The sequence below is a fragment of the Triticum urartu genome, chromosome 3A (genome assembly GCF_056163025.1).
Source record: "Triticum urartu cultivar PI428250 chromosome 3A, HENAU_Tu73, whole genome shotgun sequence".
NCBI lineage: Eukaryota > Viridiplantae > Streptophyta > Magnoliopsida > Poales > Poaceae > Triticum > Triticum urartu.
The window spans coordinates 136,880,357-136,891,832 of record NC_141875.1 but is presented as its reverse complement, the minus strand read 5'-3'; the positions used below and the strand labels follow the sequence as shown (position 1 = coordinate 136,891,832).

Sequence of the window (11,476 nt, the reverse complement as noted above, 5' to 3'; positions counted from 1 at the left end):
CCGCGGGGTGGTGCTGGTGGTGTCGGTCGTTGGCGGCAAGAGCTGTGAGCTGACGCGTACTACAATGCTCGTGCAGAAGGTCTGCAATGCTTGACTGCACCCCTCTCCTCGCGGAACATTTGCCTGATGCGTGGCTACCAGCTGAAGGCGCTGACCTCACCCGCACCCATCACTTCAAGATTTACAGTGGCAGGGTTGACGGCACCGGAGACGGATGGGCCGCTGGTTGTCGAAGTGCCCTGTTTCTTACCAATGCCCCTGTTCTAGTTAATTTGATGCGGCTGTGTAAGCTACTCCTAGGTGTTATGTGATGCAAGCTGATTCGTTGTACTGATGCCGTGATGCACTGATGGCTGTAGCACCTATTTGGTTCTTAACTGACGTATTAGGATCAGCTGATGGCTGTAGGTATGTGAACTGATATAGCTGTAGCTATGTAAGATGTTATGGTCGATGTAGCTTTTGGTTTTGAACTGATGCAAAGCTCTATTATGTGATGACATATTAAGTGATATGTTAATTTCCTGTGCTTTTCTTGTATGATATTTGAACAGTGCTGTGGTGTGTGCTTTTATGGAAATTGGCGAAGATAGTGACGAAGGCTCTTGGTCAGATAGTGACGACTCTGATTATAATCCGGAAGAGCTTGTGGACAGTGACTATGACCTGCAGGATGGGGATGAGGATTTGGTGATGGATGAGTCACATGTTGCTGATGATGAGAAGAAGGGTAAAAGGAAAGGGAAGCAGGTAGCTGAAGATGACAATTCTGAAGATGAAAAGCTTGAAATGCCAGAGTCAGATGACGAGGAAATGAAGTTCAAGTTCAATCATTTCACAGAAGAAGATTTGCATGAGCCGAAGTTTCATGTTGGGCAGGTATTCTCGTCAATAGAATTGATTAGGAAGGCAATTAGGGAGTATAGTTGCAAGGAGAGACTTGGCATAACATTTCCAAAAAATGATAAAACAAGGATTGGAGCAAGGTGTACCAATGGTTGTCCATGGTATTTGTATGCATCGCATGACAATAGAACAAAGGGGATTATGGTAAAGACATTCAAAGATGAGCACACATGCAGCAAGAAGTGGCAAGTGAGAGCCTTTACGGCGAGATACATAGCAGATAAATATGTTGAAAAGATTAGAGCTGATGAGAAGATGTCAATTAAGGGTTTAGGAGGATTGATACAACAAGAGTGGAATATGAGAATTCATAGGCAGAAGCTTTGGAGAGCAAAGAAAATTGCATTGAACACAATATATGGGGATGAAATAGCACAGTACAGGAAGTTGTGGGACTATGCAGCAGAGTTAAGGAGATCCAATCCAGGGAGTGCATTTTTCATTGAAGTTGCTAATGATGGAATTTTCCAGAAGTGTTACTTCTCATTCGATGCTTGTAAGAGGGGATTTTTGTCGGCTTGTAGGCCAGTAATATTTGTCGATGGTTGTCATTTGAAAACTCAGTTTGGAGGCATTCTGTTGACTGCTATTGGGATGGATCCGAATGATTGCATATATCCTGTGGCTTTTGCAGTGGTGCAAATTGAGAACACAGAGTCATGGAGGTGGTTCTTGAGTTCTTTGAAAGAAGACTTGGGCATTGTGAACAGTTCTCCTTGGACAGTAATGTCTGACAAGCAGAAAGTAAGTGTTAATGAAAATATGTTCTTTACATAGAAAATGCTTCACTTTATGTTCTTTACATACATATGCTTCTAACTATATGTCTTTTTTATCATATTTGTTCATTACCAGGGATTAATTAAGGCTGTTAGAGAATTATTTCCTGATTCAGAGCATAGATATTGTGTGAGACATATCTGGCAAAATTTCAATAGAATTTTTAAAGGAGATATATTGAAAAACCAATTATGGAGATGTGCTAGAAGTACTACACATGGTCAGTGGAGGGAGAACATGAATAGAATGTTAGTTATAAACAAACACGCTCATGATTGGTTGGAAGAGTTAGACCCAAAAACATGGGTGAGGGCATTTCAGACTGAATTCCCTAAGTGTGATGTGTTGTTGAACAATAATTGTGAAGTATTCAATAAGTATATCTTAGATGCAAGAGAACTGCCTTTGTTAAGCATGATTCAAAGGATCAAAGGGCAGTGCATGGGGAGAATATGTGGCAAGCAGGAGGAGTCCCAAAAGTGGACTGGTCATATATGTCCGAAAATCAGAAAAAGACTGAATAGGCATATTGATGCTGCAAATACTTGCATTGCAGATCCAGCTGGAATGGGCATATTTCAAGTGGATGATAGAGGTGTCCAGTTCAGTGTTGACATAAACCTGAAGAAATGCAGTTGCAGGAGATGGGATTTAACAGGGATTCCTTGTTGTCATGGTGTTTCAGCTTGCAGATATGACAACATTGCCCCAGAATCAATGGTTCACCAATGCTACTCCATTGAGACCTACCGCAAGGCATATGAGCACATAATTATGCCTTGCAATGATATTAGTGAGTGGCAAAACATGTATGGCAAGGAAATCATTCCTCCAAAAGTAAAAACAAAGAAAGGGAGGAAACAAAAGAACAGAAGGAAACAACCTGAAGAGAAAGAGGGGAGGGCAGGCAAGAAAGTTGGAAGGGGTGGGGCTGTTATTCATTGCAGCTATTGTGGATCTGCAGGACATAACATTGGTGGATGCAAAGATTTCAAACTAGGCCTGAAACCAAAGAAAAAGGGACAAAAGAAGAGAGTTAGAGCAGAGCCAGAGGTTTCGTCATCTGATGAAGAAGCTCCTGTCATTACACAAGTATAATAATCATTGAATTATATCTATCATTTTAATATGATATAACGTGCAAACTATAGTAAGTAATTATTTGTTTTCTCAATTCAGGAGCAAAACTTGCAAACTAGGGAGTTGGCACAACATGATCCACTTAATAATGAGGATAGTGTCATTTCTTCATTGATCGAAGAGGTATAGTATATTCTTCATTTATAATCATGCTTGTCTACTTATCTTTAGTTGAGATTTTTCTGCTTATTTACTTGCAGCATCAAGCAAGCCAGAACATGGAGCAACCTGAACCAGGACCTCTGCCAGGATCTTCTTTTATTGCAAATCATGTCCAAAGCCAACCCCCTGTGCAACCAACTACCATAACAAAAGAGGGGAATGTTATTAGAAAGAGGGAAGTTCTAGCATTATCTAAACTAAGGGCAGCAGCTGAGAAGAGAGAAATTGCAGACCAGGCAAAATTTGATGCAGCAATGGCAAAACTTAGAGAAGAAGAGTTGAAGATTTTGCAAGCTGAGCAGAAGAGGAAAGAGGAAGCGGTGGCAATAAAGCTGGAGAAATAGGAGAAACGGAAAGCTTTGTTGCAACAAAAACAATTGGATGCTGAAGAAAAAAGAAAAGCAGTCGAGGAAAGAAAGCAAAAGGCACAACAGGAAAAAGAAGCAAAAAAAGCCCTGGCAGATGCCAAAAAGCAAGCTATACAAGCTAAAAAGAAACAGGCCGAGGAAGAAAAAAATAAGAGAGTTGCAGAGAGGAAAAGAATTGCAGAGCAGAAGAGAAAACATGTTGAAGATGCGCATAGATATGAAGAAGCGCAATTTCTGATAATGCAAGAAGAGGAGCATGAAAGGATACAACGTATGAGAGATTATCATCGGCGGGAGGAGGAAGCAAGGCAGCAAGCCTGGGAGGGGCAGGTTGCGTCGCAGAGGTCTTCAGAGATGCAAGATTGGGAAGAGAAAAATAAAGAAGCAGAAGAAATGAGGATGGGAAGTTTGAAGGAAAGGCAAGGAAATGAGAACATTACGGGCCAGCGAAATAATGCCAAAAGAGGAAATTCAAGTCAGCCCATGGTTGGTTTTAACATGCCAAGAAGGACAAGCATGTTCGATATATTTAGGGACTGAGAGATCATCGCAAGACAGAAGAGGATAGGGTTAGGGATTTGAGTAGAGGGGAGACAATTTGGGGATTTTTGGATTTGGACGCGCGCATATGTCGTCTAAGTCCGACTCAAGCCAGTCGGTTCGGCTGGACCAGCTCTAGGCGCTGACGTGGCAGGGGAAAAGGGCCAGACGTATGCCGCTGCGTATACAGGACCGTCTCTGTTACACAATTGCAAGTCTGAGGACCGTACAGAAGCACTTCGCGAGTACCAGGATGGTTTTGTTACAAGCCAACGAGTACAGGGACGAAGTGTGCAATTTACTCGAGTAGTAGAAAACAGGCCAAGGGATAGGACGATCGGGCCCCTCATGACACGGAAAAGGGGATCAGATGGTGACGAATGGCGGATTGTCGCCGGGGCCAGGTCCAGGCCAGGGTGCGCGACAAGACAAGCCCGGGTTTGGACCTGTCATTGCGAGCCCGTGAATGCGACGCCAGTAGCCTTGGACGCCAGCACGAGCCGCGGCTCAATAATTCGTCCTACCCCGCCCAAAAGATTGCGCCAATCCAATCCGTCCTTGTCGTTGTCGTTGGCAGGGCCGCCCGAAATGAGGCCCTAGAATTTTTAGAATAAATGATTTGTTTACAAAAAAAATATGAATGAATTCAAACACTCCATGAGTTAAAGGTCTACCAAGATAACAAAATGAAAAAAGGGATTGAACCCTGAATTTTGAACGAGCAACTAGCTTGGAAATCTTGGTGTGTGACAACTTAATCAACAAGCCTATTATTTATATTCCCTAGAAAAACTGGATTGATGAATTGATGCATATGCACACCCATATATTCCCTAGAAAAACTAGATTATGAACCGTCTCATATAATTATTCAGATCGGTTATTCAGTTTGAGCACCTCAATCGGTTCATCTCCGTAAGGACAAAATAGTCTAAATTAATTAGGGATTTAATTTGAGCGCACCTTGTGGATAGATCGGTGATGCCCTCACCTTTTCTCGGCCACCGGCGGCCAACAGAATGGTGGAAAGAATTATCCATGCCGGCAGGGCTGTGGGTCGTTTCTCCGGCAAAGCCGCAACCCTCCGGACGGCGCCGTACTAGAGTCAGTTCATCTCCGTGAGGGCCTTTTCCTTACCCGAGCAGATCACGCGGAGCTAGATGGATAGTTGCTTGTTTTTTTAGCAGAGCTCGAGATAGATTTATCGATCGACCGGCAGGGTGTGTGGATCGGCACTAAGGGAAAGCCTCATTTCAGGAGTCCAGAGTGCATAGGCCTAATTCTGTTCTTGCTGTGAAAACAGGGCCCAAAACAAAGAATATACTACTAGATGCTGGCCCAAAATCGGGGGCCCTTGGAATTTGGGGGCCCTGTGCGGTCGCACAGCCCGCACAGGCCCCTGGACGGCCCTGGTCGTTGGAGAAGAAGAATACAACACGCTCCGGGAGAGCGAGGGCGTCCTCCGCAACGGCACGGGCGTGTTTAATCTTGTGTGTGGGCATGCAAGGCAATCTTGTGTGTCGTCCGGTTCTCTTCAAACGAATTACGTTAAGATGATTCTTGTTAGGATTATACAACACCGCGTCATAAATAAATCTAACAACGCACGTAATTTTTAGCGCGACCATTGATTATTGACATATATAAAGCCACCCAAAAAAAACTCTATAAATTTTCAGAAAAATTGATTTTGGGGTGTGAGGTGTCTAGTCTAGTAGAAAAGAGCCGAGATAGCAACATATCTGATTTATAGCTGGAAAACAAATGTCTACTCTTCTAGGAACATGTACAGGCACATCATGTGTCCCTCAAGTGCTCACTGCATCTTCAATTGGCTCTGGAAATGTGGCAGCAGAATCAGACACAAAGCATTCTTCTGGCTGGCTCTGTATGAAAGAGTTAATACCAAGGGTTTACTTAAATGAAAATCCTTTCACACGGATTCATTTGACTGTGTATGATGCAATGAAAACAGAGGAGAACATCCATCATCTTCTTTGGGTTTGTGCGTTTGCTCAATCTTGCTGGCACTCAAATCTCTCTAAATAAGCACAAAGGAATTTCATTCTTTGATAATGAAGTACTGCTATTACATCAGACCTTTCCCAAACATACAGCCTTAGACATCATCATCATCATGAGCTGCTGGAACATTTGGATGCAGAGAGATGGAAATATTTTCAGAAATGAAGTACCAGGAATTTTATCTTGGAAGCATAGGCTCAAGTGAGATCTCTGTTGGTCAATCATAGGACAAATGCAAAGCATATAGACTCTCAGTCACTGGATTGCATCCCTAATTTGATTACTTTCTTTCTCTATTTGCTATTTCCCATGTTAGAAAAATTGGAGTTGGTTAGCTGCAGATTTTCATCTGCTTGCATGTATATTTGTACATATTTTTCATTTTAATGGAAAGTACACCATACAACTATTGTTCTACGGTTTCAAGGTAAAAAGAAAAAACCTCTCCAAACCCATCATTCCTTTTGAAAAGAGGGAAAAACCTCGGCCTCTCTAAACCCATTTATCCGGATCCAAAATATCTCAAACTGATTCTATATCCGATTTATAAAATATGGCAACACTGTTTGTCCAGATTATAACTAGGACGATAAATTGGGTATAGTACAATACAACAAAATCTATATCATGATTGTATGACAAATACAAGTAATGCTTCTGATCATAAATACTATAGCCGGATACAAATGCAACTTTAATTCTCAGAGTAGTCATATATATGTCGACATCTACCCATACGACGAGGAGAGCTCAGATCACACTTCTGTAGAATATGTGCCACTGTCGCCCCCGTCCATAATGTTCTGAAATGAAGTCGGAATCGGAGGCAACTCAACGTCAACGGCACCTTCCAGCATGCGTACAACTTTCCCCATTGATGGCCTGTGGATCTCATCATCCTGGATGCACCAGCAAGCAACCCTACAGGCAACATCCAGCTCTTTTTCATTGCCCTCTCCTCCTAGCCGACCATCGAGCAAGCACAAGACATCTCCTTCATTCACTTTAGCTGCAGCATAAAGGGGGAAGTACCGATGATTTCCGTTCCCGGTAGCCCTCCTCCCGGAGATCAATTCGAGGAGCACAACACCAAAGCTGTAGACATCTGCCTTTTGAGTGATAGGCTGACCATACACCCACTCCGGTGCCAGATAGCCGATGGTTCCACGGAGGGTGGTCAGCGCCGTGCTCATGTCCCGTCCGAGAAGCTTGGCCATGCCAAAATCTGCGATTTTGGGACAGAATTCAGCGTCCAGTAGTATGTTCTCGGGCTTGATGTCGCAGTGTATGATGCAGTCCCTGCATTCCTCGTGCAGATAGGAAAGGCCTTTAGCCATACCAATGGCAATGCGACGGCGAAGACTCCAACTCAAAACGCTTGTTCCTGATGAAAAGAGATGAGAATCCAAAGAGCCATTTGGCATGTACTCGTAGACCAGCAGCCTTCTGGCCCCTTCGCTGCAGAATCCAAAAAGGCGCACAAGATTTGTGTGTTGAATCAGCCCAAGAGTTTGTACTTCTGCTCGGAATTGCTTATCTCTGTGCCCGAAGCTTTTAAGCTTCTTCACGGCTACGGCAGTTGGACCTGCAACTGTTCCCCTGAATACACTTCCAAAGCCTCCTTCGCCGAGTTTGTCGGAGAAATTTCTTGTAGCTCTCTTGAGCTGTGTATAAGTGTAAACACCAAGAAAACCTTCCACTTTAGTCTGTCTTGAAGATCTGTTGTACACCCAGAAAACCACCAGCATGACAAGAAGAGCGGCAACTATTGGTCCAATAATCAACATGACATGCTGTATGTGTCCTTGCCGCCTTTTACCATGAGAACCTATACGCATGGAAATCTTGGTGTGGTGAGTGGTACTATTTCCAAAAGTCAAATTAAGCAACACATTATACCATATCTTGCATCCAGAGAGATCATAGGAATATGCGACGCAATAGCATTGGCTCAGACAGGTTGCTTCACAGTCTTCACTAGTTTCTTCGCTTGTATCTTGAGGGTTTGCAGGAAGGCCTTGCAGGTTGTCTAACAAAATAAACGAGTCGGTGGATATGCCATCTTCGCAATCCGAGGGTATTATTCTAGAGCAGCCGCTAACAAATTGCCCAAGCCTCCATTCATCCGGATCACTTGGTCTGAAACCATCAATGCACGTGCATGTTCCTGCGCTTGTGCAAGCACTGAATGCGCCGCAATAGAAAGCACTGATTTTGCAGCTGGAGGGATAGCTCCATAGAGGTTGCCAACCAGTAATCGTCGAATTATTTACCCACCTCAGCAGACTGACCTGCCCCATATGCAGTCTCATGAATTGGAGATCATTTGGGTTCTCTGGATAGTTTAGCCGGACCAAACTGCCTTCTTCGTACGTTACCATCCCGTCCGGAAAGGTACCAAGATGGTCATGCCCATCAATGGACATGACAAATCCCATCTTCCTACTCTGGTCAATCACGAGGGTGCAATGGTAAGGAGGCTTGGATAAAGTAAGCGAGATGTGTGCTCCGGTGGCCATGTTCAATCCCAGCCATGCTCCAGGTAGCAGAGCATCAGCTGGATGATCAAAGCTCTGCCATATGACCTTAGAATGGTTGGTCTGATCCTTCACAACAAAATTCCCAGTGTTAAGGAGAACCGCCACAGAACTGGCTGATCCATTTGTTGCTGAACCCGAGGCCCAGAGAACAGAACCAAGCTCCTCAATGTATAATTCACCTGCGGCAAGGTACAATGTTGTGTTGAGGAAGCTGGTGATAGGGATTCTGTTCCCCAGCCAGAACATAGCTCGGTGGCTGCCTATCAGGTTCTTGTACTGTATGCCCAAGTAGTGCTTCATGGCACCTGGGGATGGGGAGAAGAACCCCAACTCAAATACACCATTTTCGGAGACCAAAAGTTCGCTGCCCGAGATAGATTGGCCAGGAAGAAGGGTATCCATTGGAACTGCAGCCTGACTTGCATCAAATACTAGGAACATGTAGGGGATCAGTGCAGCAAGTAGGACAGAGATAGAAGACTTGCAGTTCATTTCTTCAGTTGTAACCATAATCTATCAGTGAAGCCAGAGGAAGACAAAAGCAAAGAAATGATCAATATATACAGGGTTATGAAGGAAAACTGAAACAAGGGCAGATATTATAATACACACCTCAAGCAAAGAGGCTTCAAGTTGCTCTCATCTCCATGCTATACTCGCTGTTCCTGCATTTCTCCAGTAGTGGTGGTTGGTTTTGTTTACAAATAGGAGAGCAACCTGCTAGTTGATTAGGACAGTTATCTGTCTAAGTGGACAAATCCAAGCAGGGTCAAGCAACCTATTTTGACTGACCAATAATGACAAATGGTAACGATGTGCTTTCACTGATGGTTTTTGCCAAACATTCCACTCAACAAGGCTTTCAGATATGTGCCTTGCTCCAGACCTCCAGTCTGCTCCATACATGGTCCACTCAACAAGTGCTCTTTTTTCATTTTCCGTTCTGTCGTTTTCTTTACATAAGTTGTGTAGTTGATGGGAAGAAATTCAGAGCCTCAGAGAGAAGTAGACATCGTTTCCTCAGGGCGTAAACTTGGTACTGTTCACTCGATCGCCATCGCTGTCCTGGCCGAATACAATCTTCTTTCGTGCAAGGACAAAGTTAGAATTAATTTAGATCACTAATATTGCATGAAAAAGCAAGCATCCCTACAAATGTGATAATCTAGTAGATATACTAGCAACATTATATGACCTGTACAAGGAGAACTCCAGGTCTGAACAATGACCTACTGAAAATGCTTATACTGTAAATAGACAAATTCATTAACAAGAGTTACAGCTGCACTTAAGTTTCAGAAACAGAACCAAATTGCAATTGCAAACAAATTGGCTTATTCTAAAATTAATTTTATAATAATGCATTTTTTTCAGACTGCACAGCTTAACATAGGAATCCAAAAGGGTTTACATTAGGTTTTTTTCACCACATTTTATGACTGCGCAACCTATCATAGAAGTGTATTAATTCCCGTATCCGGGTGCATGAGGTTCTAGGATTTTGCATCAACGAATGGAAATGAACAGAATATCAAAATGGCCCTCATTTGGTCCATTCATCAGTCATCATTTTCCCTCTTAAGATGAGAGCTTAGTAATATATTCAACGCCACTCCAATTATTTAATGCATAAGCTGGTCAACAGCATGTCCACTCATGGTAAAATTCAATCATTTTTTTCTGCCGTAAGTTCAATCATCCGTACAATATATATTACAGTAGGTGATTAACTTACATACAGGAGAGCAACATGTTGGTTGATAAGGACATTTAGCTGTCTAAGTGGACAAGTCCAAGCACAGTCAAGCAACATATTTTGACAAATGGTAACAAAATGTTTTCGCTAATGTTTTTTGCCAAACATTCCACTCAACAAGGCTTTCAGATTTGTGCCTTGCTCCAGATCCCCAGTCCGCTCCATACATGGTCTGCTCCTATGGGTCTATAAGTCTATTGTTCTTCTTTCTTTTTCCGTTCTTTTCTTTTCTTTTCATGAGTTATATATAGTTGATGGGCAGGAAGTCAGAGCCTCAGAGAGAAATCAAAATTGTCTCCTCAGGGCATAAACATTGTATTACTCACCAGATCGCACCACTGTCCTGGTCAAATACAATCTTCTTTCATGCAGGGACAAGACCAGTGACAAAGTTATAATTAATTTAGAGATAACTAATATTGCATGAAAAAGCAAGCATCCGCGCAAACGTAATGATCTAGTAGATATACTAGCAACATTATATGACCTGTACAAGGAGAACTCCAGGTACAGACCAGCATCACTGAACAATGACCTACTGAAAATGCTTATACTGTAAATAGACAAATTCATTAGCAAGAGTTACAGCTGCACTTAAGTTTCAGAAACAGACCTGGTTCTCTGGATAGAAACAAGAACCAAATTGCAATTGCAGTCAAATTGGATTATTCCAAAATTTATTTTGTAATGCGTTGTTTCAGACTACACAGCCTAACATAGAAATCTAACAGGGTTTACATTGGTCTTCTTCCACCACATTTTATGACTGGACAACCCATCATAGAAGTGTGTTAATTCCACTACCCCGGATGCATGAGTTTTTGGATTTTGCATCAACAAATGAAAATGAACAGAAGATTAAAATGGCCTTCATTCAGTCCATTCATCAGTCATCATTTTCCCTCTTAAGATGAGAGCTTAATGATATGTTCAATGCCACTCCAATTATTAATGCATGAGCTGGCCGATAGCATGTCCACTCATGGTAAAGCAATCAGAAGGAATAGCATACATGCGTAAAATTCAATCATTTTTTTCTCTACCATAAAAATTCAATCATCCATACCATATTTGTAGTAGGTGATTACGTTTTATTCATGGGTAATAACAAGCCTTCCGACTTACTGAAAAGACGTGTGTTGCAAAATGTAGGCGTGTGTTGCCTCCATTTACCAACTTCTTCACCACGACGCCCCTGTATAGATTCACCACCTGCTGAAACGTGTAACTGTATGATATCTTCATACGTCGATAGGAGA

General features: G+C 42.7%; 2 protein-coding genes across 2 annotated transcripts; one reads left to right on the top strand and one right to left on the bottom strand.

Annotated features, from left to right (window-relative positions):
* Window positions 1–684: 684 nt before the first annotated feature.
* Window positions 685–3,896, top strand: LOC147978953 (uncharacterized). Its single transcript, XM_087514961.1, has 5 exons — window positions 685–1,650; window positions 1,762–2,778; window positions 2,866–2,949; window positions 3,027–3,308; window positions 3,399–3,896. The coding sequence occupies exons 1-5, from the start codon at window positions 694–696 to the stop codon at window positions 3,894–3,896; spliced, it is 2,838 nt and encodes a 945-aa protein (XP_087371087.1). The 5' UTR covers window positions 685–693.
* A 2,540-nt stretch (window positions 3,897–6,436) lies between these two features.
* On the bottom strand, window positions 6,437–11,476 carry LOC125543302 (G-type lectin S-receptor-like serine/threonine-protein kinase At2g19130). The gene is made up of 3 exons (XM_087546621.1): window positions 11,343–11,476; window positions 9,074–9,541; window positions 6,437–8,974 (listed from the first exon to the last, which is right to left on the bottom strand). The coding sequence occupies exon 3, from the start codon at window positions 8,969–8,971 to the stop codon at window positions 6,677–6,679; it is 2,295 nt and encodes a 764-aa protein (XP_087402747.1). The 5' UTR covers window positions 8,972–8,974; window positions 9,074–9,541; window positions 11,343–11,476; the 3' UTR covers window positions 6,437–6,676.

Excerpts from the sequence above, each read along its gene's own strand:
- LOC147978953 (XM_087514961.1), top strand. The coding sequence starts at position 694 with ATGGATGAGTCACATGTTGCTGATGATGAGAAGAAGGGTAAAAGGAAA. Across the intron at positions 1,651-1,761 it reads TAATGTCTGACAAGCAGAAA|GGATTAATTAAGGCTGTTAG; the intron begins GTAAGTGTTAAT and ends GTTCATTACCAG. Across the intron at positions 3,309-3,398 it reads AGAAGAGGAAAGAGGAAGCG|GAAAGAAAGCAAAAGGCACA; the intron begins GTGGCAATAAAG and ends AAAGCAGTCGAG.
- LOC125543302 (XM_087546621.1), bottom strand. The coding sequence starts at position 8,971 with ATGGTTACAACTGAAGAAATGAACTGCAAGTCTTCTATCTCTGTCCTA.